The sequence below is a fragment of the Psammomys obesus genome, unplaced genomic scaffold (genome assembly GCF_907164565.1).
Source record: "Psammomys obesus unplaced genomic scaffold, mPsaObe1.curated_primary_1811, whole genome shotgun sequence".
Taxonomy (NCBI): Eukaryota; Metazoa; Chordata; class Mammalia; order Rodentia; family Muridae; genus Psammomys; species Psammomys obesus.
This window is the reverse complement of record NW_026595981.1, coordinates 12,663,970-12,691,942: the sequence shown is the minus strand read 5'-3', so window position 1 is coordinate 12,691,942 and position 27,973 is coordinate 12,663,970. Positions and strand designations below refer to the sequence as shown.

The following is a 27,973-nucleotide window of genomic DNA, read 5'->3' as shown; positions in this document are numbered from 1 at the left end:
TGTGTACATTTCAGGGCTACGGATGAAGTTTTTAAAACGCCACACGGCTCCTTAAGCGTTCCTTTCAGTCCCCTTTGGTCCTGTTTAACTGGACAGGTGGGGTCGACTGACCTCTCACTTCTATCCTCAGAGAACCCAAGGGCCGCAAACCCTAGAGGCTGTCTGTCCATTCTTTTTGAAGATAGTGGTTAGGGCCCCAGCTATGGGTAGGGAGAATGGCCTCAGATTCGTAAACAAAGGATGAGCTGGAAGCAAAAAGAGACCTTTCCAGAATGTGAGGGCAGGGGGTCCCTTGAGGACCACTGATGCCTCCACTTCATCATGGGGCTTGGCTGTTCCTCTTACAAGTGTTGCCAGCCATGTGGCCCGCAGAGGGAAATGGCGTCCGGCATTGTCCTCTGTCCCTGGTGATTTTTAATCCCCTTCCCTGCCTATTTCCAAAGTTGGGACCTGGAGCCCTTCTCTGCTGAATCTGAAGTCTCCATCTCTCCACTCTTCCCTTCTTGGAAGTGGGGTCTCACGCCTCTCTCTTTTCCTTTCAGGGCCTACTCTTTTCATACCTCCCCAGCCTGGCCTCTCCAGGCCTGGGCAGAGAGAGGGGTCTGCATTCTCCTTTTCTCCTCCTCCTCCTCCTAAGGCCCCAGCTCCCTCCCCCCACCTTCTCCAGATCCCCTTCCCCACCCCCTCCTCCGCCCCGAGGCATTGTGGGAGGAAACAAGATGTGGAGCGAGAGCGGCGCGGGGAGAAGCCCGCAGTGCGGGGCCGGGCGGGCGCAGCCAATGGGGAGCGCGGACGGCGGCGCGCGCGGCAGGGGGGCGGGGGCGGGGCTCTATTTCAGGGCCGCGCGTCGGCCGCGCTCAGCGGCGGACGGCGAGACACCGGCGGGAGCGGGCGGTCGGCCTGGGTGGCGCGAGGCGGAGCGCGGGCGGCTCGGAGGGCGGACGGCAGCGCGTGCGCTCGGCCCTGGGCTGCGGGAGCAAGGGGAACACCGCGGCGGCGGCGGCGGCGGCGGCTGCTGCAGGACGAGCCCGGGGGACACCGCCCCTGCCCGCGCTCTGCTTCAGCCCAGCGCTGCTCCCCAGGGGCCTGTGCGGACTCGCCTGCGTGACGGTGAGCGGGGGCCCGGGGAGAGCCCTCGCCCTGCTCGAGCCGGGCTCCGGAGACCCTCGAGCGGCGGCAGGAGGCCCTTCGGCCCCCGGGGAGGGAGCCCGCCCGCGGTGCGCGGAGGCCCCTGGGGTCCGGGCCGGCCGGGCGGGTGGAGAGGGCTCGGGCATGACGCGGCTCCTCCCGCCGCCGCCGCCGCCACAGTCTGGGGCGTCTTTTCTGCAGCGAGGTCGCCCGGTCACTCCGGCGCGGCTCCAGGCCCGGCGGGGGAGGGCGGAGGACCGGCCTGTGGACCCGGCTGGGCGGCGGGGAGGCGGATGCTTTCTCATTCCCCAAGTGCTGCCCCTTGGTGCCCCTTCCCTGCTCTCTGGAGGAAGAGATGGGTGTGTGTGTATGGGGGAGGGGGTACGGCCCCCTCGGAAATCCGAAACCAGGCGGTAACGCTTGTACGGGTTAAGGAATGGTGCAGGGCGGTCCGGGTCATTTGGAGGCTTAGGGCTTTATTATTTTTTTATTTTGTCGCAAGACCGGAGTGCAGAGGATGAGAACTGTCCTGGAGTGTTCCTTTTGCGGGAGCTCCTGGCTCGTGACTCAGGAAGCTGGCCTGGGGCCCTTGGGCCATCCTTTTTTCTGGAGGCCCAGCTCACCTCCCCCACCCCCTGGAAGGAAAGGATAGCTGGGCATCGAGGCTCCCTATCCTTTTCTGGTTGGCACCTTGGATAGGGCTTGCTGAGGCTGGGCCTCACCTTTCTGCGACGCCTGAGGGGCCAGGGGTGAATCGTGGCATTGTAGTCACAAGACCAGCATTATGTAATCGCAGGCTCTCTCTCTCGGAGAGTAAAGTAGCTTTTAATTACTGTGACAGAGTTGATCCTTTGGACTTTGGGGATGAGGCAGTGAAGCAGGTGAGCTTTTTTTTTTTTTTTTTTTTTGGCAAAATGGTGCCAATTTCATACTTCGTTGTCTGTAGCCAGGCTCCACCCCCAACCTCTGGATTTGTAAACAGTGCCCCCTTCTGAGTGGTAAGCTGGAATAGGCCACCAGGTGACATTGTATTTTCTTCCCTTCTAGAAAGGTCTCAACCACAGCAGCCTTTTTCTTTGCGCACACCTCCTGGAGATTGCCCCGTTTCCTCTCATTCCAGTTTTTAAACGTGATTGTTTGCCCAAGGTCATAGACCTAATCAGCCTTGAACAGACATCTCTTGACCTTTTCTTCACCATAGACTCCTCGAGCCTCCAAATTTTCTCTGGGGTAGTGGGGTAGAGCCTTCTGAGCTAAATAAGTGTAGACGCCTTGCTTCATTTGGTCGAGTCAGGCCAAGGTGCGTTGGCTGCAGTTAAGGGCAGCCCTGCCTGGAATCTGTCATGTAGACATTGTGTGTGTGCATTTGACAGTCTCAGTGGGGTAGTGTAGGTAGCCCGTGTCAGACGCAGTGGGTCTTTTTCCGTTGGGTTGGGTCACAACTGGTGGTGCTTTTGGAGTTGAGGTGAGGCGACTCGGTACAGCTGTGTGTGATGAGAGCCGTCAAGGACAGGGGCAGGATTTTGTAGCTCATTTTTTATTGTAAAGTAGCTCCTGTAACTATAGGCTGCCAGGGTTCCATGATGGGTCAACCTCAGAAGTCTGATTGCTTGCCGGATGGTGAATGCCACGACCCAGGAAGCACAGCTATGAAACAAGGCTATATACCAACAACCTCCTTTCTCTTAGTTCTCCTATGTCAGTGTATTAGACCTCCTCCATCTCCAGGTTTTCCCTGTCCTGTGTTTTTATTGTTTGAAACAGGGTCTCATTGTAGGTGAGGTTGGCTTGGAATGCCTGCTATTCCTACCTCTTCTTCCCAAGTGTTAGACGTTCAGGTGTGAACCACTGTTTTTGTTAATTAAAAAACCCAGTTTTTATTAAGGGAAAGTGCTCAGTTCTCGTCAAGATATTTCTCCCAAGTTTTCACTTCATTAATGCTTTTTGAATGAATAAAAATAATTGTTACACGAGGAAGCAAAAATTCAGAGAAAGGACAAATTGTTGGAGCCCTGACTAAAATCTAGAGTTGACATTTTATTGCACTTTAACTATTGAACACTGTATTGAGGAGAGTGGGAAAGCAGGATTGGATGGGATGACATTTGACAGCCTCTCTAGAGGTATTTAAGAGGTCTTTATTTGCCACCAGGCCTTAGGAAGTATCCCCTACCTTCCCCCCCCCCTTTTTTTTTTTTTTTTTATCAAAGTGGAGTTGGCCTTTTTTTCTGTGAGGGGACAGTGAGTATTTTAGGCCTTGTGGTCAGAACAGTCGCTGGTAGTCATCTCTGCTATTGTAATGTGTAACTTTGATTTATAAAAACAGGTGGTGGTTGAGGCTGGCTGTCCAGGCCCTCCTCGTTTGCAGATGCTCTCCTATCACCTTAGTTAATTCTTAAAGAACTTCCAGTTGAGAGCTGACCTCGTTGCTAAAATGGAAGTAATCGATACAGAAAGGCCAGGTGCCTTGCCGAGACCACAGAGGTTCAGTCAGGACCAGAAATGGGGGCTACTGATTCTTAGCAGGTGTTTCCTGCTGTGAGACCAGTAGTTTATAATAGTCCTTAGATCACGCACTTTATCTGTTCTGGTGTTAGCCTCTGGTTAATTCTTAGGATAACGCTTCCTTATATTTTACAGATGGTGACATAAGAACACAGATTAAATTAACTCTGCTGTGAGAGATAGATGATGCATTGTTGTGTCACTGCGGCTCTCGGGTGTATGAAATAAGTAGCTAGTAGGAGTTTAAGAAATCTTAACTTATGTGGATTTTTAAAACATGACATCCTAACCTCTACATTTTTTTTTTTAAACTTGCCCTTTATTTCCAAGAGGTAGGGACCATATTTCTGCTAAAATCTCGTAAGCATACTTTTTTTTTTTTTTTGAGACAAGGGTTTTACTGTATAGTCCTGTCTAGCCTGGAACTCCCTTTGTAGACCAGTCTGTCCTTGAACTGAGAGCTCCAATGACCTCTGCCTCCCAGATGCTGGGATTTAAGACTTGTGCCACCTTGCCCAGCATAAACCTCCTCTTAATGTCTCTCGTCTGTTTCATACATTCCCACCTTCCAGCCTCTAGCCCTGGGGCTCCTAGCTTAGTCTGGTGCCCACATTGAGAAGTTGTCAGCTTTACTTTTGTGCTTCTCCTGCAGTGTCACGATGTCTGACCGAAAGGCAGTGATCAAGAACGCAGACATGTCTGAGGACATGCAACAGGATGCCGTTGACTGCGCCACACAGGCCATGGAGAAGTACAACATAGAGAAGGACATTGCTGCCTATATCAAGAAGGTAAGCCAGGAGCGGGAGGATTGACCACTGAGCTCCATTGGGTGGGACTAGGGTGGGAGTGGGGTCACAGTTTCTTAGAGAACAGGTGTAGCCCCTTCAGACAAAACCCTGCAAACGTTTGAAGCAGCTGAATAACAGAGTGATTGAGTTGCCAAAGCAGTCACCTTAATGATTCTTGATGAGGCTCTGCTGAAGTTAGTTTACAGATAGTTAGGTTCCTGCGAGGCATGTGGGGAAAGGGGAAGACTATGAGAGAAACTTGGGAACTAAGATTACCAGCCCGATTGAGAACTATTCAGTATTCACAATTAAGAAAGACTAAAGAATTTGAATGAGTGCTTTATGATCCTGAACAGATTTTCAGGGAACTTCATTTACAGTGGTGTAATCCTCTTGATATGGAGCATTTACATTTCCCTAAAAAAGGATGTGGATTCTGCATATTTTGCAATATTCTCTTTTATTTTTTAAAAAAGTAACCTTACGTATATGGGTATTTTGTCTATATACGTCTCTACCACATGCATGCCTGGTACCTGTGCAGGTGAGAAGAGGTCATTAGACCTCCTGGGACTGGAGTTATAGGTGGTTTTGAACTGCTATGTGGTGCTAGAAGTTGAACCCAGGTCCCTGGAAGAGCAGCAAGTCCTCTTCACCTCTGAGCCAACTCCAACAGTCCCCTCCCTCCATTCTTAAAAGAATGAGCTCGGATATTTAATCCTTGCTTTCTCTAGGGACTGCTAGGGAATGAGAAGAAAAATCAGTACCTGTTCAATACAGGTATAATTTTCCTTAAATAGTTTAGTCTGTGGTTGATTGACTATATGGATGTACAACTTGCAGATGTAGAGGATTGACTAAATTTTATAAAAATAGTTCAGTGGTAGAGTTTAGTGATTGAAAAGTTCCTAAATGGGGCTGGTGCGATGAATCGGTGGGCAAGGGTGGCTACTCCCAGCCTGATGACCTGAGTTTGAGCCGTGAAACACACATGGTAGAAGGGGAGAATTGACTCCAGCAGGTTGTCCTCTGACTTACACATGTGTGCTGTGGCACACTCAACCATTCCCAAATAACATTTAAAAGAAAATCCCAGATGAATGCATGAGTGGAAATGGTTAACACTGAAGAGGCAGTTGAAGCAAGAGCATGGGTCCCTGGTTTCCAGTCAGGACCACAGCTTTTATGTTTTTGTGCTTTTACTATAAAGTAATATCTTTTATTACTTTACTATAAAGTAATAAAATACTATCTTTATTTTTATTGTATGACTGTTTGCCTTTGTGTATGTCTGTCGTGTGTGCTTGGTCCCTGTGGAGATCAGAAAAGTGCATCAGATCCTTTGGAGTAGGAGTTACTAGGTGGCTGTGAGCCGCTGTGGGTCCTGGGGTTGAACCAGGCCCTCCGCAAGAATAGGCAGTGCTGTCTATCCCTCCAGCCCCCCAGGCCATGTTTAAACTAGAGGCCCAGGCCCAGTCTTTGCTCATCTAAGCACTGGCATTTTAAGCAGAGGATGTGTAAGAGTGGCGGCATAGTAGTAAGTGCCCTGTGGGGTCTCCAGTTTCCCAGAGCTGTTTCCTACCCTTGAGGGATAGGATCAGACAAGGAAGTCATGAGAATCCCCTCTATGAGCTAGGGGTACAAGAATCAGTGCTGCATGATTGGCTTTGCCAGTCTACCCAGGCAGAGAATGTAGACTCATGGTCTCTCAGAATGAGAGGAATCCTTGTGTGAGCCAGGAGAGCGATGATGGCTCTCCTCCACGCAGAGTCTAGAGTCAGGGCATTCACCTTCCTTTGTTCTTCAGTGCCTCCTGTAATTGTGTGGAAGGGGTGCTTTCAGGAAGTTAGGGAGTGCTGTGCATCTTGTGGACAAGAGCTGTGAGGCAGCGCTGATGTGCCTGCCGTGGAGGGCTGCTGTCCTTTCACAGTTTGAAGGATACAGCTAGAACTGAGCTGTGGGGTGCTAGGGAATTGTTTGACGGCTTGGATGGTTTTATAGAATGAGGGAATTGGTGCATATACCACTCTTGGTGCTATACAACTGCCCAGCGATGCTTCAACAGGTAGTCTCCATTTGTTCTCGTGTCTAGTGCTGGTTTAGTCATGTGTGAGGCAGTGGTGGCCAGGCCCCACTCGCTATGCTGTATGACATCTTGGTTTCTCTGATTATCTTGAATCATAGGGTGGGCAGGTCTGGGTGTGGGCTAACTAAAGGATGGAGAGATCAGGGTGTAGAGTGCTAGCGGCTTGGCAGAGAGGAATAATGGAGCCTTTGTGGTGTCCATTATTGATGAGGGTAGGCGTGCTGTTGCCAGCGTTAGAACCTGAGCTTCTGAGGCCCTGGGCTGGGGTGGCACGGTTGGAGGTTGGGATACTGGACACAACTATAAATGTGTGTGCTAGAATTGTTGGGAGTGACTCCCATTCTCACTTCTTCTCCAGTAACCGTAACTACCTTTCTTTCCTTCCCTCTTTTATTCTTTTTTAGGAATTTGACAAGAAATATAACCCTACCTGGCATTGTATCGTGGGCCGAAATTTTGGCAGCTATGTCACACACGAGACAAAGCACTTCATCTATTTTTACTTGGGTCAAGTTGCAATCCTCCTCTTCAAGTCAGGCTAGGTGGCCAAGGTGAAGGCTAGGTGGCGGCGGCAGCGATGGCAAGCAGGCGGCGTTGCTGGGACTGTTTTGCACTGGGGCCAGCATCAGGAAGTCCTCTCCAATGGCTGTGCTACTGCATGGACTGTATACTCGATTTCATGTGTGTGTCGCAGTAAACAAAAACCAAACTTCTTTCTGTTTAGTTGCCTGGGGAAGAAGGCTGCTTTATGTTTATTTTTTTTTAAGACTTTAAAAATATTTTTTTGGTTGTACTGCACTAGGAAATCTCTCCCACCCCTTTTTCTCTTTCTCTCCCTAGATAAAATAGAAGGCCCTCAGCAAACCGGAAAGACTAGGAGGGCTGAGGAATAGAAGTAGGTCTCGAGGTGGAAGTAAAACTGCAGCTGCCTCTCCAGTGGTGGGTGCTGCTCTAGGAGGGCTAGGGCCTGTGAGGACAGGTTAGCGTTGGCAAGGAGAGGGATAGGAAGGTAGGTGGGGAGCTGCTCTAGTACCAGGGAGAATAGTCCACTGAACTGTGACTTGGGGCAGGGGTGGGTGGGTGCAGTCTTAAAGGGGCCCTGAGATGTGTTTGTGGTGTGGGAGTGGGGAGCAGACTCGTCCTGCCGTCTTCGTCAAGATTTCTAAGTAAGGGCTGTGTCTTTGTGGGTTACTCTCCTTTATTCCAACCAGAGGTCATGTTGTAGGACACTGGGAGTAGGACTAGCTTGCCTTCCCTTTACATTCTTCTGTCTGCTCCCTGCTTAGCCCTGTTTTTTCTCATTCCTCAATTCTCTTAGAGCAGCCCCTGTTGTTGGCTGGCAAGGGAATTCCTGGTGACTGCTGTTCCTTAGTTAGGTCTTAGCAATCAAACCAAATCAATGTCCCCCTCGATTCTTCTTTGTGTGTGTCTGTGTTTGTCTGTGTGCGTGTGTGGGGGTGGGTTTTTTGGGGTAGAAGGGAGGGAAGGGGCAGGATAAGTGGAATCTTCAGCGTGTATGGGGAGGTAGGGGGCACAGTTAGTTCTAAGTGGGCGTTTATGTGACCTGTTGGGTGAGGATGGGTTGGTGTCATACCATCCCTCTCCCCTCAGTCATCTAGCTTACACGCTCTGCTTTGTCCTATGGCTGTTCCCTAGAAAAGTTTTGGAAGGTCATCTAGGACAAGATGGCCACCTGTCATCTGCCCTGGAGTTGGATCTGGGGGCAGGGCCAACTTGTGGCTGGTCGCAGCCTCTAGTGGGAAGTGAGAATTGGAAGTAATGAGGGCAGGTAGGGGCTCCTTGGAACAGGTCTGATATGCAGTAATGAGGCGCTGGGAGTCGGAGATTCCAGAGAAGGGTGCAAGGGAAACCTCGTCTGTTGGTGAATCGATTGGGGTGGGTGGGGGTTGTCATTGCCAATTGAGCTGCTGATTCTTACGAATCGCATTTGGAACTCATGTAGGGTTGACACTGTAAGGGGTGGGGAAATCTAGCTTTTTTTTTTTTCCCCCAGCCCATTCTTGGGGGTGGGGGGAAGGCAGGAGAACACCCCTTTCTCCTAGGCCCTTAGTGTGTATTGAGCTTTTGTTTTTCTTCAGTGCTGGCAGGGGAGGGTGGGAACTGGTGGTGACCGAGTTCCCTGTTCAAACCTTCATTGGGTACAAGATTGAATGTTTGATTTTAGGTTTTATTTTTCTTATGAATGTCTAGATCTGTGTTTCTCCCTGCCCTCCAAGACTCTGGCCAGTTGGAAGTGTCTAGTTTTGTTCATCTCTCATTTCTGGTGCAGGAACTAAGACCCTGCCACATCTATGCTCTGCATCCACGCCTCTTTTGGACATTAAAGGTCGATTGATGCACTTCTGAGCTGTTGGGGTTTCTTTGGGGATGAAGGGTTGGTTGGCCTGGTGCTGTTGGTGTCACACAGTGGGTGGAGCGGGTGGTGTTTCCTAGGGTAAAGTACAATGGGAGTGTGTTCTCAGTGAGTATTGGAGGTAGACAGAGCTTCAGATACGAGGGTGGTGGGCAGGATCTTGCGGGGAAGACTGGGACAGTGAAGGTACCAGTTAACAGACTGCAGACCCCACCTCGTTGCTGCCCTGGCTGGTTAGTAATTGACAGGGCTGGAGCCTTGTGCCAGGACAAGGCCTTAGTTGACATTTCAGCTGTGATGTTGGGACTGTAGGGTCCAAGGTTATCTACTTCTCCAGTTGTCACGCCTGTGACACATTCTTGCACAGGTAAGTCTAGTTTCGATCTGCAGGATTCCTGGAGACCAGGCTCATCTTGTGGCGACGTAGAAGGGAATGATAAATGGGGTCACACGGGACTGTTGAAGAAAGACAAGAACTTGAGTTCTTGCAGAAGAAACAGCCACCCAAGGCTGTGACTAGGTGGGATACAGAAAGGGGACATCCATTGTTTTTCACTCATGGGCACCTCTGAGAAGGGTCTGGGGGGGGGTGTCAGTCTCCCCCCGGAGGACAAGTAGGAGCACTGGGAATGAATGGAGGGTAGCCAGTGGAGACTGACAGTGACAGCGGATAGGAGTTGGCCACTGTAGTGTTGCTGTCAGTCCTCCCTATCCTGAGCCCCAGTGAACGCTAGGCCCAAGGTGCAGCTATTATCTTTGCTCAAATATCAGACACCTGGACCTGCAGAACGGTGTGCCCCACCCCCTTGTCTTGACCCCTTTCATCTGCATGATCTGCCCACATTCTCCACTGCTTTCATCTTGGAGCATAACTGTGCCCATCTGCAGCAAGTGCTGGAAAAGTGTTTCCTGGCCAGGCAGAAACGGCATAACACCAGTCTAGGCAGCTGCCTTGATGGGTATCACCTGGCCTTTTGGAAGGCAGGAGGGACTGGACTGTTACTGGGTCTGTGTCCCTACTGAACTCGGCTGGTATGCGGCTCCGTGGATTTTAGTTGCTCACAGACACACACTTGTGCAAACAGCAAGTCCAGAACATGTATGTCCCCTTGAGAGACACCCTGTAGTTGCTTGCAGATGATTACCACGCCCGCTTCAGCCTTTAGGAAACCAATCTATGGTGCTTGTGCCCACACGTGCAGCCCTGAGCTTTACGCTGGGTGTCTCCACTGTCCGTCCTTTGGAGTTCACGGGTTTGGCTAGACTGGATAGCCAGCAAGTCCCAGCTTCCCCTGTGCTGGGGTTACTGGCATGTGTTACTACATCTGTTATTTCCAATTAAAGAAAATTTTATAATGGGTGCTTTACAGATATGCATGTATGTACAACATGTGTGAATTGTGCCTAGAATACATATTTGATCCCCCTGGAACTGGAGTTAAAGTTGTGACCATGTAGGTGCTGGGAGTTGAACCCAAGACCTCTGGAAGAGCAGCCGGTGTTTTTAACCACAGAGCCAACCCTCCAGCCCCTACACCTGGTTTTCTAAATGTGGATCCTAGGGAGTTGAACTCGGGTCCTCGTGCTGAGCCACCTCCCCAGCTCACTAATCTTTGTCTCCGGATCTGCTTATTCAGGTTTCACACTAATGGAATATTGTAATATGTAGCTTTTGAGTCTAGCTTCTTCGTGCGTTCTCATGATTGTCAATGCCTTACCTTTCTGGCCAAGAACTATGCCATTAAACACTACATTTTCCCCACTATTAAAGAACTATTTTTTTTGTTTTTTTGCTATTGCAGATTGTGCTGCTGTGAACATTTATATTCATTCTTTTGTGTGGGTATGTTGGACTTGGACATAGTCGCCACACTGAGGCAGAAAGCAGGGGTAGACAGTATATACGTGAGTGTCACTCTTCTAGTAAGCCTTTAAACGGTGGGGCTGGACCACACTTGGCCAAAACCCCAGTCCAGGGGTCTCACGGTACTCAGTTTTCCAGGCGAATCTTCTGCAGCCAGCGGGCTCCCCTCCATAGCTGCAATTGGTGTTAGCATAGGTGGTAGTTCCAACCTGTTAGAAGCAGCTGATCCTGGGTACCATGGGAAGTGTCTGATGCTCTGGTACAGTGCAGGGGAAGAGCACAAATGTGCTAAACACAGTTTGAGGAGTGTAACCTGACACTGCCTGACTCCTCCTCCTGGGACTGTCCACTGTTAAATGCCTGGTTTTATTTGAGTGAAAACTAATCTTTAATTCTCCAGAGAAGCAAGATTTTTCTCTGATGATTTATAGAAAAGTCACTTCTGCTCTAGAAACAGCCAACAGCACTAGTAGGCTGTCTTGTCTCTTAGTCACCTATCTAGCTAAGTCCCTTGCAAAGGATTGCCTTATGTAGGTGTGGGGGCTGGCTAGGCAAGGCTGAAGTCTGGAGGACAGGCTGGAGGCCCAGGCAGGAGCTCCATAGGTTGAGATCTCTTCAGGGAAACCCCAGGCCTCTGCTAGGTGGCCCCCGGTTATCCAGGCTAGTCTCTTGCGTAATGTTCGCTGACTGACCCTGGACAGCACAGCTGCCAGATGGCTTCCTCAGTGCAGCCTGAAGGTTTGATGTAACAGGTGTGATGGACCATCCCAGTGTGTGCCTTCCCTACCTGGTCCCCACACAGCTCCTTAAACCCAATCTCTACAGAGGAAAACAGCTACACTTCTGCCTGTGGACAACGGGAGATACGTAAGAGCCCTTGGGTGCTGCTCTTGCTCCTTCTGCAAACTTCAGCCGTGTGATGCGGTTCGCTGTTAGCACACATTTGTGGTGGGCAGAAGTGGGCGACAAGGGCAGAAGAGGGAAGGAAACCTGTGCAGCATATATGCCAAGACGAAAGGGTAGAAGCAGGGTCTTGTTGGGCGGAGCCTCAGGGCTCAGCTTCTCTGTCACCGGCACGGCAAGCACCCAGATCTGATGGCCTGAATAGTGTGACAGCAGCCCAGACCAGTCACAGAGATGCCTCTCGGGATGGCCTCAGCTCCGGGGACTTTCCGTGAGTGAGTAGTGCGCTCAGCAGGCTACTCACAAATGGTGAGTTTTTATTATTTATTTTGTGATACTAGATGGAACCCAGGACCTCCTAATAGGCAAGCACTTTGCCAGTGCACTGCAACACTAGGCCACAAGTGACGAAGATGTGGCCTCCAAATCCAAAGAGGCACACTCTGTCCTCAAGGTTTTATTTTTATTTATTTATTTTCCGTTTCAGCTACACAGGAGCCCAATACAAGAACTTACCATTTACTTTGGAAGTGAAATCTTGACATAGCCTACCCAGGCTCCTGAACCCCCAGAAATTCCACAAAGAAAGTCTGACATTATCAAGTGGATTTCCTCTTCCGTGAAATGCAAATATCTTACTAATTGCTACTCAGTTCCCTACTAGGTCCTGCTGGTATAATGTCACCCATGGAGTGGACCACTGTGACATCTGGTGGAAGGGAAAGACAAGGTCCTGTGAACTAAGGGATGACAAGGCTGGAGAGTTAGTCCCTGGATGCAGGCCAGTTAGCATGCTTGTGCTGACAGTGGGGTGCAAATGGCTTCTGATCTTTGCGAACAGGTACCGAGAGAGAAGCATTTGCTGCCTGAAAAGCTGTGTACATCAGATGGCAGGAAATGTGCTGAGCAGGCCGTTTTTCAGGGCAGACAATCAAGCCATCTCAGTTTGTGCCGAGAATGGAAGCTTTAAATTCATGTGTCGCTCCCCCCTGTATTAGTTACTTGTTGCTGTAACAAAAATAACTGACCAAAGCACCCTGAGGAAGGGCTTACCTCAGCCTGTAGTCCAGCTTGAGGCAATGGTCACACTGCTTTCAGTCGGGAAGCAGAGGATGGGTGCTGGTGCCCACCTCACTTTTTTTTTTTCCTTCGGTCCAGGAGCCCGGATCATGGGATGGCGTTGTCCACAGTTAAGTTGAGTCTTCATACCTCAGTGACCCTGTCGAGGCTTGTCTTCTAGGTTACTTTATATTCTGTCAAGTTGATGATTGCTTTGATAAAATAGCCGAACAAAAGCAGCTTCAAGAAAGGAAGGGTTTATTCGTTATCACAGCGAAGTCAAAGCAGGAGCTGGAAGTCACAGGCACAGTCAAGAGCAGACTGGGAATAAATGTCGCACGTTTGCTTCTGCTCTGCTCTTCCTCTTGTGCATCCCAGGACCACGACCCAGGACAGGCAGGACTCAAGCCCAGGGAATGGTGCTTCTCATTCTGGGAGTTGTTCTCACCTCAAAGTAGTGAAGACAGCTCCAACCCACGTTCCCACAGGCCAACCTAATCAAGACAACCTGTGCCTACCTGACAAAAGGACGTGGTGTGCACCTCACCTTGGATCCCAGCACAAGGGAGGCAGAGGAAGGGGGATCTCTGTGAGTTGAGGCCAGTCTGGTCTTCAGAGCAAGTTCGAGGCCAGCCGGGGCTGCGTAGTGAGACCCTGTCTGATAAAGAAGTAAGCATCACAACGGTACCTCTTGTCAGCTTCACAAGTGTATCACTTTAAGCCACAACCTTCCACCCCTTGTCCCCAAGGTCTCATGTTTATCTCCTAATGTAAGATTTAGCTCAGCTTTAAAAGTCCCAATAGTTTTAGTTAGGGTGACTATTGCTATGGTGAAACTCTATGACCAAAGCAACTTGGGGAAGAAAGTGTTGATTTGGCTCACATTTCCACATCATTGTTCATCATCAAAGGAAGTCAGGGCAGGAACTCAAGCAAGGCAGGAGCTGACACAGACACCACGGCAAAGTGCTGCTCCATGGCTTGCTCCTCATGGCTCACGCAGCCTTTCTTCTAGAACTCAGGCCCACCTGCCCAGGGATGGCACCACACAGAATGGGCTAGGATCTCCCCTTAAAAGTCTAAACTTTCTTGTTTGAGCTCAAATAAAATCAAGCAAGTTTTACACTTTAAACATACAATGAAACAAATAAACTTTTTATTCTGAAATGAGAGGCCAGGGCAGAGCCCCAAAACAAAACTGAAACCCAGCAGGGAAAACCCCAAGTCTGGTGGTTCCAGTGTCCAACACCTGGAGCTTGTAAGTACTCTTCTGTGCTCCCAAGGGATCCACCCCAGCTCTGCAGAGGCGTGCTCAGTTTCTTAGGCTGCATACACACAAGAAGCTTGCCTTGGCAGATACCTGGTGGTTCTGGCGTCTCCAATACTCTGAGGCTTCACCCTCACAACTTCATACAGTATCTTTTTCAGGGCCTGTCTGAAGCAACAAAAAATCCTGTCACACAGTGCCTGGCCTCAGCCGCTCTCTGTGGCCCCTTTAATGTTGCATTGTTGCCTGCGAAACCAGTACCAGGTGGAAGATGCTTTTGACACCATCAACTCCAGCTTGAGATATAGCCTGGGCCGCTCGGACCACAGCTGAATCCACTTCCTGGTGTTGGTCCTGGAGAAACAATTTCTCACAGTTACCTTTGGGGGGTGAAGAACCCCTTCAGTTTAGTCTTTCTTCCTTTAATGGAATTCAGATCCCCACAAGTTGGAGCCTCCATTGGTTGGGTCCTTTGCCTTCAGGACGTCTTTCCCAGTGTCCTACTTGAGGTTTCATTCAGTGCTGATTACAGCCGCTCTCAGCGGCAGCCAGACCGCTCTCCCACATTGAAATTCCCTCTGCCAAACAAAGGAGGCCATCTCTAAATTCAGCTTCATTCAGAGACTCAGGTCAGGCAGAAGAAATTCAGATCCTTGGTCAGAGCATCGTGGAAGTGGCCCCTATTCCCTGTCCCTGCTCAAGTTCTTGTCCAGCCTGGATTCATCTCTATTTTTGTTTCATTCTGTGACAAAATACCCTGACAAAAAGCAACCCCAGGGGAGAAGGATTTGTTTGGTTTCTGATTCTAGATTACAGGCCACCGTTGCTGGGAAGCAGAGGCAGGAACTCAGTGCAGCAAGGCACATCCACAGTCAGGACCAGAAAGACGATTGACCGATGCGAGCTGTGCTCAAGCCCTGCTACGCTTACATAGTCTGGGACCCACACTTAGGGAATGGTGCCGCCCACAGCAGGCGGCACTTCTGACCTCAGTCAAGGCGATCGAGACGGCTTCTACGGTATGACATATGTATAAAAGCAGCACACATTCAGTGGGAAGCACACGCCAAACCCCGTGTTTTGGTCTTTCTCAGTGATACATTTGTGAATTCCTTGGCATGCTGACCCATGGCAAGAAGGGCAGCTCCCAGCCATGCGTGCACTTACCAGAGTGAATGACTGCTCTGGAGACAGTAGGTGTGATGGTTAATGGTGATTTTTGTGAGGTTTACACACACACACACACACACACACACACACACACACACACACATACACAGAGAGATACTCACTGCTCCCTCATTCCTTCCACCACATCTACCTCCCTTAAAGTGCCATCGTGGTTAGATAGATACATAACCAGTCACTATTTATGCAACTGGTATACTGGCATACACTGGGTATGCCAATATGTGGAGAGCTGCTTGTTTGGAAAGCTGTTTTGTTATTAAGCATTCAGCGAAAAGCATGTTTTTGCCCTGGCCTTTACCTTGACAATAACAGGATGTTTTGCCAAGCTCCTCCAACCTGTTTATGTGCTCTTGGACCATTTCTGCTCTACAGAGAGGTGGTCAGAGAAAACAAGTTGACCGCTCCCCTTCCTTGTACTGACGTGTTCCACTTTGACTCTAAAGAGGAGCTCTGGAATAAAACGGGCCGCCACAGTTTTTCCTGACGGTCCTCTCGAGCTGATCGCTTGGGTCTTGCTTTCTTTCAGTCCTCACTCCCCACTCAGGTACTGTTTGACCTCGCGGGTGGGCTCCGGCACTAATACTTCCTAGCATCTGTGTACCTGAGGGCAAGGCCTTGTCTCGACTCTCCTCCTCTGCCCTTCGCTACTACCCACCCCTCGGGGAAGCACTCGCTGTGTATACAATCTTTTTTATTTTTAATTCTAAACCTTACATTTCTCGTGTGTGTGTGGAGGTTGTAGGGCTGCTTCAGGAGTTGTCATTTTTTTCCACCAGGAGGATCAAACTCAGACTTGACAGGAAGTTTATTTATTTATTTATTTTTGGCACTGAGCCATCTCACTGGGCCCTGCACATTGTTTTATATGGAAAAAAATGATCCAGGTTTGGTGGTGCTGTCTCTGATCCTGGCATTCATGAGGCTGAGGACGGAGGATCGTTAAGTTCAAGGCCAACCTGAGCTAAGTGGTGGCTTATTTCTCCTGGTGCTAAATTTTGTTAGAATATAGTACTTGAGTATAAAGCAGGTGTTAGTATGTGCACAGAGCTCTTAAGTGGTGGATAGAAGCCGGGTGTGGTGGCACACTCCTGTAGTCCTAGCACTCAGGGAGGCAGAGGCAGGCGGATCTCTGTGAGTTTGAGGCCAGCCTGGTCTACAAGAGTTCATGACCGCCAAGGCTACACAGAGAAACCCTGTCTCGAAACACCAAAAGTTAAAAGGAAAACAAGTGGTGGATGGGACTTGTAGAACTAAATGTAAATTTATAAATAAGATACAAAAAAAATTTGCAAAATTATTAAATGCAAACAAATGGCATATTCATGTCACCCTTTTCCTCTTTTGTCTGGTTCCAAGTTACAGCTCCTGTGAAGACTATGTTAGGACTATCAGCTACTATGCATGACCCTGAACTTGCAGTAGGCAGACCGGGGTCACCAGTTCTCCTTTGGCTCTCTCTCGAGAGTTGAGATTAAGGGCATGCCGCATCATGCCTGGCTGGGCGTTGCCCCGGAGCTGTTTAAAGTTTGGGTCAGACCTCCAGGGGCATCCTTGGGCTTCTCACCTGTGAAGTGGGGATGAAAACTACTGTGTTGCAGAGCGACTCTGCGACTCTGCGGGCAGAATTCTAGCAGATGCGGAGAGCATCTGCTGTGGGCCGGACACCGCCACTTCTTCTAAGGCTTCTTTCCAAGTAGGAATGGTAGCGTTTGTTTGCACAGTATCCTCTCTGGTCCCGACATCCTGGTTCATGTTCATGTTTCCATCTGCCACTTGCAAGGCAGTTTGAATGAAAAAGACCCATAGACTCAGAGGGACCGGCCCTGAGAGTCCTCTGGTCCCTTGCATGGCCTTCTTGGAGTAGGCGTGGCTTCGTTGGAGGAGGTGTGTCACTGGGGGTGGGCTTTGAGGTCTCTGAAGCTCCCTCCGGGCTTAGCAGGTCAGTCTCTTCTTGCTGCCTTTGGATCCGGAGGTAGAACTCCCAGCTCCTTCTCCAGCACCATGTCTGCCTGCACGCTGCCGTGCTTACTGACATGGTGATAATGGACTAAACCTCCGAAACTTTAAGCCAGTCCCAATTAAATGTGTTCTTTATAAGAGTTGCTGTGGCCATGGTGCCCCTTCACAGCCATGAAACCCAAACTTAAGTCAAGTTGAAATTCACTTTTGTTGATTTTTAACCAAGTACCCTGTCCTAAGGGCTGGTATTAAAGGCATGCGCCACCACCGCCTAGCGATATTTAAATTATATATATATATATATATATATATATATATATATATATATATATATACACACACACACACACACACACACACACACACACACACACACACACATATATTTACTTTGAACTCACTCTGTGAGTTCGAGGCCAGCCTGGTCTACAAAGTGAGCCCAGGACAGCTAGGGCTATTACACAGAGAAACCCTGTCTTGAAACAAACAAAATAGTAACAACAACAACAACAACAACAACACAAAACGCGCGCACGCGCACTAAAGTGAAGTGGCGGCAGAGGTCACAAGAGGGTGTTGGATTGCTTGGAGCTGGAGTTACAGGTGGTCGTGAGCTGCCTGATGTGAGTGCTGAGACCTGAACTCTCCGCAAGTCTGAGCAAGGAGCCATCCCTCCGGCTCCTGAGAAAAGGACGTTTTGGTCCCTGTGTGCCTTGCGGAAAGGTGCTTGGGCTCTTGGAACGAAAGGTTCTACAGCAGCTAGCACAGTGCCTGGCACTTTTTCTGACGTTTCTACCTGGAAAAGTTCCAGATTCACATTTCGTTGTGATTAAAACGTAAGGTCCTTGAGGACGGGGTCCATCCTAAATCCCGCGTCATGTAACCCCCGGGCAAGCTAGCATCGTTGTCCTGGGCGTGCAAACCCCTCAAAACCCTTAAACTTCGAAAAGGAACGTACTCGAATACCCGCGGAGAAGCAGCGCCATCTTCTGGCCGGAGTGAATAGTGCGGGATAGAGGCTCAAGGGCCTGGGTTGGTTGACCTTACAAGTCCCTTGCATGGCCAAGGCCGGGCTGGAAACAGAGCTCTTGTGTTAGAACCCCCTCCCAGAGCCTGGGAAATTATGCCCCCCCTAAATGCTGGTCTTTTTAGAGCCATAGTCTTTAATAGGTGTGCAACTGGGAAAAGTCGTTTTGTTTAGGGTTTTGCAAGGGTGGAAATGTCACCTCCGGGATGTGTTATTTGCTAGGCACTGCACTTGTATTTTATCTTTGTGTGTGTGTGTGTGTGTGTGTGTGTGTTTTACATGTGTGTACATGTGGAGGGAAGACCTCTTGTCTTATTGCCAAGAACAATCCATTGTGATTTTTTGAGACAGGATCTTTCACTGGCCTTTCATTTACCACAGCTTTGAATTCTTTCTGGCCTCTCTCCTGACTAGGCTTGCCGGGCTAGCCAGGGAGCTCCAGGGAGCTCCTGTTTCTGCCTCCCTGGTGCTGGGATTACGATCCCAAGCCACCATGCCCCCCCCAATTTTTTAAATGTGGGTCCTGGAGATTGAACTCATGTTGCCCATGCTCCCTTTACCAACTGAGCCACGTCCCTAGCCCCCAACCCTGCCTATAAAAGTATCTTAGACTTTATCATGTGTACAGAAGTGTCAAGACTGGCATCTCTTTATTACGGGGCAATAAAAATGTCAGAAGATGTAAAGCGCTTGCCGATGGGTAAAGTTGTTGGGACCCAGAAAGCATCCCACGGACTTTGGTTACATCTTCTGCATGCAGTTGTCTGGTAACCGTCTGGTCCTCTCAGGCCTGGCTTTCACTAGGCAGGTTTGGAAAGAATGCTCAGCCTCACTAGTGTTTCTGGTTCTATGCAGGAAATAAGCAGGTATCGCCCTCCTCCTTTTCTTCAGGTGGTTGTGGTTTCTTTACACGCATGTGCTGGTCACTGTTCTGTTGAATACTGGAGGGGGGGGGCCTTGCGCACCTCTGGGGCTTGCTCTCTCTGCACAGCACTCAGCTCAGCTCTCCAGTAGTTGGCCACCTGAGCTCAGGATCCCGGCTGCCTCAGGATCCCGGCTGCCTCGGCTTCCCTCATAGTCACCGTGGCCTGGAGCTTCTTTTCTAGGTAGGGCTTTGGGGCTCTCCTAGAACTCACATTGTTTGTTATCACGTCTCTCAGGAGTTGTGGTAATTTGCTAGCCTTTCCCCCCAGGGCCCAGATGCTCGCCTGGTTATTATTTTGATCGTTCGACAGGAAGATAAATCTGGTTACCATTATTCATTCGTCTTGGGCAGAAGCCTAAGCCTATCAGCTGGATCTTAGAGCATAACTTACACTCAGCTCTCATTTCCTCAGTTCTGCGGATCATGGTTTGCAGGAGGCAAGGGAGGCCCGCAGTCACCTGCAGTTGTTGGCTGTTGCGTGGGGCGGCCTAGGTAACTGGGCCACGTGTCTCTCGTCATCTGGCAGACCAGCCTGGGCTTGTTAGTGTGGTACTTGCTTCCCCAAGCTCACCCAGGAAAGCCAGCTGTCACCGTGCAAGGCCGTTCTAGAACCACTTTGCTGTCTCTTTGCCAAAGCAAGCCGTATCTGAGAAGCAGCGCCCACCTGCCGTGTGGCACAGCACAGAGACGGAAGGGGTGGGGAAGTACAGCCAAGTTCGAGGTAGCGCTCGTAGCCATTATCGTTATTTTAATCCTCACAGCAAAAATGGGATATAAGTCTTGTCATTTGACACTTTACAGATGAAAGCACTGGAGTTCTGAGAGCTTGAGAGACTTGCATAAGAGCTCCTGCTAGGAGGCAGAGTGAGGGTTTGAACCAGGGTCCTCCTCCCTCTGCCCCGCCTCTAGCCACTGCATCCTGTACCCGGGGTGCTGTGTGTGTATCTCTGACCCCAGACGGTATGTGTATATTCAGCACTGGGAATTATTCACTCATTCCCTACCTGGGTCCCTGTTGCAAGGTGCTTAACTATAGCTTTGAATTCTTCCTAATGCTTTCCTGTCCTCTCTCAGCAAACACAAGGCCCTGTGCCTGGGGTTCCTTTTCCACAGGGCCTTTAGGGCTCAGGGACACCCTCAGGGAGACGTTGTGTGTACGGAACCAGTTGCTGATGACCTGTGTCTCCAGCCAGCCTGTGCCTCAGGTGATGAGTCAGGCCCTCCTTCCTGTCTGTGCTTGGATTGCTCCGGAAGCCTTGATGGCTCCCTGACCTCCCTGCCCCAACTCCTCACTTGCCTGTTTGACTGCACTGCTCTCTTCTGGAGCTACCTCGTGGCCTCTCTCTCAGTCTCTCTGACTCCTTCTGTATAAAAAACTGGCCTCATTTCCCCGCTCCCCCAGACCTCTATCATCTCACCTAACCCACTTCTCCGTGTCATTTCTTACCACACAGACTCATTCCCTCCATGATTTAGTCCAGGACACCGTGGCTTTCACCTTGGAGTGTGGCTGATGAGCTGCACTCCATCTTTAATCCTGATCCGCCATGGCGCCTCCCAACTCTGCCCTAGTGTGTAGGCTTTGCCTGATCGCTATTTTGTGGTTTCACGTGACCCAAAACTGCTAGAGAGAGAAGACCTTGTCAGTGCCTGGTACCCAACTGGTGTCCAGCAAGGAGCCCAGAGAAATAAAGTGTCTCAAAAGACTCGAAAGATAAACAAACAGACAGGCAAAATAAAGAAAAAGTTTCAAGAATCCGTAAGCCAGAAACCCTTAGCTCGAAGGATGACCGTGGACAGAAAAAACTTCAGAAATTCTGGGCAGTGAAGGGGGCCAAGCACTGTTTTAAGACTGTCCCTTGGGCCCCCATCCTCAGAGGCAGCTCCTCTGGCTACGTGTGTAGCTGGTTCAGGGAGACAGGCTCCAGCAGTAACTATAAAAGGGCTTCCCAGGGAGAGTGAAGAGAGAGAGAGGGATCATGGGAAGCCACCAGCCGGCTCTCACAAGCCAGAGAGTCCTGGCTCCTCCTTCAGATATACTGCGAGGGGCTTTGCTTCTGTCACTATCTATCGGTGCTGTGGTCTCCAGTTAAGGCCTAGAGACTGCCGAATTGTGACAAAAGCACGTGAAGTTTGGGAAAGAGGCCAGGTCTTCTGTCTGTGTGGTGCTTTTGCCTCAGAGAGGGCCACACAGACTCTTTCTTGAGGTGTGGTGGTTTGAAAGGTATGGCCCCCAAAGACTCACGTGTTTGAATGCTTGGCCTACAGGGAATGACACTATTAGGAGGTGTGGCCTTGTTGGAGTGGGAGTGGCCTTGTGGTAGGTGTGGCCTGGTTGGAGGTGTGGCCTGGTTGGAGGAAGGGAGTCACTGTGGGGGTGGGCTTTGAGGTCTCAGATGCTCAAGCTAGGCCTAGTGTTGCATTCACTTCTGCTGTGGATCAAAATGTGGAACTCACAGCTCCTTCTCCAGCACCATGTCTGCCTAAATGCTCCATGCTTCCTGCCATGATGATAGTGGACGGAACTCTGAATTGAAGAGTTTGTGATTAATTGCACTGGCAGAGGAAATCTCAAAACAACCTCTTATTGCCTCTGTCGTCTGGTTATTAGGAGCAAGCTGAGCAAGGAAAAATTAAAAAAAAAATGTATAATTTGAGTGGAAAAGGGGCACTGAGAAGTGTACTGGAGCTAAATCCTGTATTCAAGGAGATAAACAGATTAAAGAAAAGCCTGATTTTAAATGAAATAAAGGGAGTGGTAACTTCAGAGCAAGACCCCACCCAGCTAAGCTTCCAACTTGTGAAAAGGAATTAAGGAACAGCTCAGGTCCAGGTGGTCGTGGTGCATGCCTTTGATCCCAGCCCTCAGAAGGCAGAGGCAGGCAGATCTCTAAGTTCAAGGCCAGCCTGGTCTACAGAGTGAGTTCCAGGATAGCCAAGTTTAAGCAGTGAAGGAAACCAATGAAAACAGAAAGCTGATGAGGATGTAACTGAATGAGGGGCCCATGTTCCTGCCCCAGCAAGCAGCAGAGCTTGGCAGCTTTGGCCATGCGGTTCTGGGCTTTAGAGTAATGGATAGAAGAAGGGGTTATGGAATCTCCCTCCATGATAAGGAAAGCTGCTGAGGCCAGTCGAGTGTCACAGGTGTCCCTGCATGGAGGCCTAGAGAGGCCATTGTGTGAAGCTGGGAAGGTGAAGCCTGAATTGCCTTGGAGACCCCAAGATGTTGGAGATGCCAATGTTTTATTTTATAAAAGTTGCCATGGTCATGGTGTCTCTTCACAGTAACAAAACCTCAGCTAAGACAGCAGGGCCACTTGAAAGGTCGAGACAAGCGGGCTTCAGGGACCCACAAAATCATGTAGATGCTGTCGCTCCATTAAGTCTTCTTCATGACCTTAGGAGAGGGGTAAGAATGAAAAAAAAAAAAAAAAAAGCAGAATGCCTCAGGAGGTGGCAGAGAAGTGGAGATGGGACAAGCAGCAAGGAGAGTCAGCTCAGGGGCCAGTGAGCGGTGACACCTCTCACTGGGGCAGTCACCAGTGGCTGGTAAGAAGCGACAACTGTCGTCCTCGCTCATTTCAGCAGCCAAATCGAGTTCACCTAACGCAAGATGTGCCTGGAAGATACAAAAACATTCACTCACAGCACCGGTGGCTGCCCCAGTGAGAGGTGTCACCGCTCACTGGCCCCTGAGCTGACTCTCCTTGCTGCTTGTCCCATCTCCACTTCTCTGCCACCTCCTGAGGCATTCTGCTTTTTTTTTTTCATTTTTACCCCTCTCCTAAGGTCATGAAGAAGACTTAATGGAGCGACAGCATCTACATGATTTTGTGGGTCACTGAAGCCCACTTGTCGCGCTTCCTGTCCTACTTTGTGTCCTGAGTAGATGACAAGGTTCTTGAACATGAATCCTGAGTGATGGTTGGGGGGTGGTTACAACCTCTGGCCTGGCAAGGCCGGGACAGGAGACCCCAAGCTTGTCAGTCACTATGGACATAAGAAACCAATCCTGAAAGTGCACCTGCAGGGGGTCACGTGTTTGGTTTCTAGTGGAGGCATGAGGCCTGGTGGTTTTCTAGTACAGCCTCAGAGGAGACCAGGAAGGGAGGGAGGGACGAGGGGAGGCAGATTGCTTTTAAGAGCCCTGCTTCTGTCCAGCCCACCCTAATTCTTGGAATTTGGGGATGGTGGCGTGCCGAAAGTTCTCTCAGCATGAAAAAGCGCTTCCTCTGCCAGGCCCTCAAACCGAATCTTGGCACTCACTTTAGTTCTGTGACGATTCACTTCCCAGCGTGTTGGTGCAGCCTGGAGCACCTGTCTGGAGGGTCAGAGGAGGCACAGAAGGTCAGTTTAATGTCTCAGTGCTCCTTGAGTCGCTGCTGGATTTGCTCTTCCCCTCTGTCTGACTTGGCTCAGCAGTGACGGGGGTGGCAAAGGAAGGAACACAGCCTCTTATCTTCTCCTCGAGGGGCACGTCCCCTCAGCTGCCTGTGTTACTGATGCTGGCCATAGAGTCACAACACACTCATCATCCTGAATGCTACCAGTCACTAAAGGCCCCTGGGTCTTGGTGTATACGTGTGTACACACCCGAGTGTAACTGAAGTCAGAGGAAGCACTGGCCTCAAATCAGGAAGCTGTTTCTGAAACAAACAAACAAACAAAACCCCCCAAAACCCAAAACTGGTACTGGTTCACTGAGACCCCAAAGACAAAGCAAGGCACGGGTCATTTTAGAGATCAATGGGCCAAAACCCAACAACAGTGATGATCATGATATTGTTGGTACCGGTGGTGATGCCGCCGGTGGGGGTGATGAGATTGATGGTGACAGTGGGGATGAAGATGTTGGTTATGATGATTTTTCCTTGTTACAGCTCTGGATAGCTTGTTGTCCATCAACGTTTCCCCCTTTCGTGATTTCTATCACTTTCCCTACATGGTCCTAAGACATCAGAGTAATGAAGCAAAGCCTTCTCTCTCTGTTGCCCGTACATTGCATCTCCATTGCATCCAACATTTCATATATACATATATTCATTTTCTTTTTATGCCTGTGTGTCTGTGGTCCAGATGTATGGCCTGTACCTATAGGGGCCAGAAAAGGACGTCAGATCCCCCCTGAAACTGAATTATGAACCACTGTGCGGGTGCTGGGAACCAAACCTAGGTCCTTTGTGCTTTTAACCTAACCATGGGTAAGGAGTACACTAGCCGGGCAGCTTGTTCTGGAGATGCCCTTCATCATCCAAGTGTTGGAATTCTGGGTTGGCTGGCTCACTCCATTGGGCTTCATGTGGGTTCTGGGGATCGGAACTCCGGGCCTCATGTTTGCACTGCATCCACCGAGCCTCTGACAGACATAAAATTTTCTCTTTTTCATTGTGTGTGTGTGTGTTGGAAATAAGAGTGGGCGGCAGATGATCTGCATAGAATGAAATCTGAAATAGGGCCGGAGAGATGACTCCGTGGTTAAAAGTACTTTTGCTCTCACAGAGGACCTAGGTTTGGAAAAATAAATGCTCTAAACTATAGCAGCCTTTTTTTTTTTTTTTTCTGCAGGCCACAAAGCTGGGTTTTCTACTCCTGTAAGACAGCAGCCACCCAGAGGCCAACAGGCAGCTTGGCCACTGTGATGGCTAGTCCTGGTTGTCCACATCTGTAATTAATGAATACCCAAGTATTTGGACACACCTGTGAGGAGCTTTACTGATTGGATCCTCTGAGACAGAGAGATCCGACCTCACTCTGGGTAGCACCTTCTGTTGGCAGCCCACACATAGCAGGACACGGAAGAAAGAAACTTATGCTTTTTTGCCTGTTCAACCTCACCTCCTGCTGGCAAACCCATATATCCCGCTGTGGAGGCATTCCTTCAGTGGTATTAGAACATACTTTTGGGGGGATTCCAATGCAGACTGAAGACCAGCCAAGACATCCAGCCTCCTAGACCAAATGACTCTCATATTCTTGGCCTTTCCATCGGGAAACAGCCATTGGACTAGCTGCGCTACTGCCTGTAAGCCACTCTAACCAGTTCAGTTCTCTCTCACTTTTTCAAGACAGGGTTTCTCTGTTTAGCCTTGGCTGTCCTCGATTTGTAGACCAGGCTGGTCTAGAACTCACAGTGATCCTCCTGCCTCTGCCTCCCTGAGTGCTGGGATTAAAGGCATGCACCACCATGCCTGGCTTAATCAGTTCTCTTTTGATGTATGTCGATTCTTTCCATCTGTTTTGTTCCTCTAGAAAAGCCTAACTAATACAGGCACAAGGATTGCCTGACAGAGTCCTGCATGTCACTTGGTGGGTGCTCAGACAGGTACTTTTTGAATGCATTTAGGATGAAGCTGTCACTCTTTGCTGCAATAAATTTTTATTCAGTGCCTTCATCTGCAAAGTGTCTCTGAGTATCAGTGCTATGGTATCTTTCTGGGAAAGGATTTCATAATCTGGATTTGTATCTTAATTACTGTTTTATTGCTGTGGAAAAACAGTATGGGCAAAGCAACTCTTACAAAAAGAAAGCATTTAACTGGGGGGCTGGCTTAGAGTTTCAGAGGGTCAGTTCTTTATCATCATGGCAGGGAGCATGGCCACAGGCAGGCACGAATGAGGCTGAGAGTTTACATCCTCCTCCACAGGCAGGCGGAGACACTGGCCTGGTGTGGGCTTTTGAAATCTCCTCCAACGAGGCCACACTTTCCGAACAGTGCCGTTAATAGGAGACCCGAGCATTCAAACAGAGAAGCCCACGGAGGTCTCATTCAAACCTCCACACTTGGAGAAAGACCCTGGATTTAGCTTGCAAGATGTTCACTGCCAGCCAAGCCATGAGTCACTGTCCGTGGTCCTGAATCACTCTCCTTGCTCTTTAGGATGGAACTGCTGGAGCTCAGGGCTCATATCTGCCATCTTTCACCATCCTGGAATAGGTAAGGAAGAAGATAGTGGCGATTGCAAGGTAGACGGATGGATGGATGGGATGAGGCAGAGAGGATAAATAGAAGGTGTTAGAAAGGCAAATCCCCAAGATAGTGCCAGAGTGGTTCATTTCCGTTGTGAAACAAACTGCCAAAATCTAGGCCGGGGCCTAAATACCAAAAATTTGAGGATTGCGGAGAAATATGCAGAACAAGATAAGCTCAGGTGGGTGAGTATGGGCAAGGCTGAGAGAGTGATGTCAAAATGATCTATGTAAAGCATCGGTTATAATACCAAAGAGTCCATACTATATAGAAAGGTTTCTGTATTTATTATATGATGTGTATATTGACATAGAAATTATGTCTTTTAGCTGCCATACATATTTACCTTGGTTTTTTTTTTTGGTCTTTTTGTTATTTTGTCTTTTTTTTTTTTTTTTTTTTTTCCAGAGCTGAGGACCGAACCCAGGGCCTTGCACTTGCTAGGCAAGCGCTCTACCACTGAGCTAAATCCCCAACCCCTCTGCCATACATATTAATAGTCATATATATAATTATACAGCATTATAGTGTTCTTATACTCATTACAGAAGTTAACCATATTGAAAAGTTCAGAAAGCAACAAACTATCAGCTCTATTTCCTGTAAATACCAAATTTGATCAATTCTAGGCTTGATCAATCAATCAATCTTTCTTCCACACTGAAGATGGAGCCTAGGATACTGCCACTGAGGCACTCTTAAGTCCCAGAGGATTTTTTGCATGTTTGTTTCTTTTCCTATTGCTGTGATAAAATAGCCTGACAGAAACAGCTTAAGTGAGGAGGGGCTCATGGTTTATGGTTTCCAGACCTTCAAGCTGGAGAAATCACAGTAGCAGGAACCCGAGGGTGCTGGTCGTGTAACACGCGGAGCTGAACGCTTGGGCTGCGCTCGCTTTCTGTCTTCTGTACAGTCCAGGATCCCAGCCCAGGGAATGGTCCCATGTATGGTAGATGTGTCTTCAATGTCACTTAACCTAAAACAACCCCCACAGGCAAACCCAGAAGTCCACGGTGATTCTGGATCTCTTCCAGTCGGCGATTGAAGTTAGCAACTGCAGCCTCTCACTTCTCTGAATACATTTTTATTACTTATTACTCATAAGCTGGCATAAAGATGAACCTATGGTTCTGAAACGTCTTCCCGTTTAGAGTTTAATTCTCTGGACTCACTTTCTTTTGAAACAAGGTGTGGTTCTGGTGGACTTGAACTCACCGTGTAGCCCAGGCTAGCCTCGCACTCACTGGGGTCCTCCTGCCTCAGTTTCCTAGGTGCTGGGATTACAGACAGGCTCCATCCTGCCTTCCCTCAATCGCTTTTTGCCTCCACCGTCTCCGTGTGTGTTCGCTCATCTGTGTGAACACAGTGGGCTCCTTTGTGCATAAAGGCTAACAGCAGCACAGCATCTTTGGAAAGCCTCTGGACTTTCAGGCACCCGATAGTTCTGATGCTTGCACTGTCACTGTGTTGCCAGAAGGTGTCAGCAGTGACAACTACTTCGTGACTGCCACTGGCACCAGATTTCAGTTGCTCATGTTAGAAGAAAACTCGCATTTCTGATCAGACAAACAGTAAGTCCTGTGGGCATGACTTCAAGTGTTTGTGTCTTTGCTTGTGTGCAAAAAAAAAAAAAAAAAAGACTGCAGACAAGTTGATCTTGCACATTTTATTAGACATGCAAGCAAAACTTAATGGTATTCAAATCTAACAGAAAAAAAAAAAAAAAAGAAATCCTAGAGGCTGGAACATTTGCCCTACAAGCACAAGAACCTAGGTCTCGTACCCGAGAATCCACGTAAAGATGCTGGGTATGGTAGTGTATTTCGAAATCTCACCTCCGAGGCAATTATAACCGATCCCAGGGGCCGGCTGGCCAGTGAGAGAGCGTGTCTCAAAAAACAGCATTTCCGGTTCTTGAAGAACACG

General features: G+C 49.2%; 1 protein-coding gene across 1 annotated transcript; it reads left to right on the top strand.

Moving 5' to 3' along the window:
* Nucleotides 1-858: 858 nt before the first annotated feature.
* On the top strand, nucleotides 859-8,870 carry Dynll2 (dynein light chain LC8-type 2). Its single transcript, XM_055619965.1, has 3 exons — nucleotides 859-1,110; nucleotides 4,286-4,424; nucleotides 6,915-8,870. Exons 2-3 carry the CDS (start codon nucleotides 4,293-4,295, stop codon nucleotides 7,050-7,052), a joined length of 270 nt encoding a protein of 89 aa, XP_055475940.1. The 5' UTR covers nucleotides 859-1,110; nucleotides 4,286-4,292; the 3' UTR covers nucleotides 7,053-8,870.
* Nucleotides 8,871-27,973: the final 19,103 nt, after the last annotated feature.

Bases quoted from the DNA above. Each gene is read 5' to 3' on its own strand.
- Dynll2 (XM_055619965.1), top strand. From the start codon at position 4,293: ATGTCTGACCGAAAGGCAGTGATCAAGAACGCAGACATGTCTGAGGAC. The intron at 4,425-6,914 runs GTAAGCCAGGAG...ATTCTTTTTTAG, and splicing joins TTGCTGCCTATATCAAGAAG to GAATTTGACAAGAAATATAA.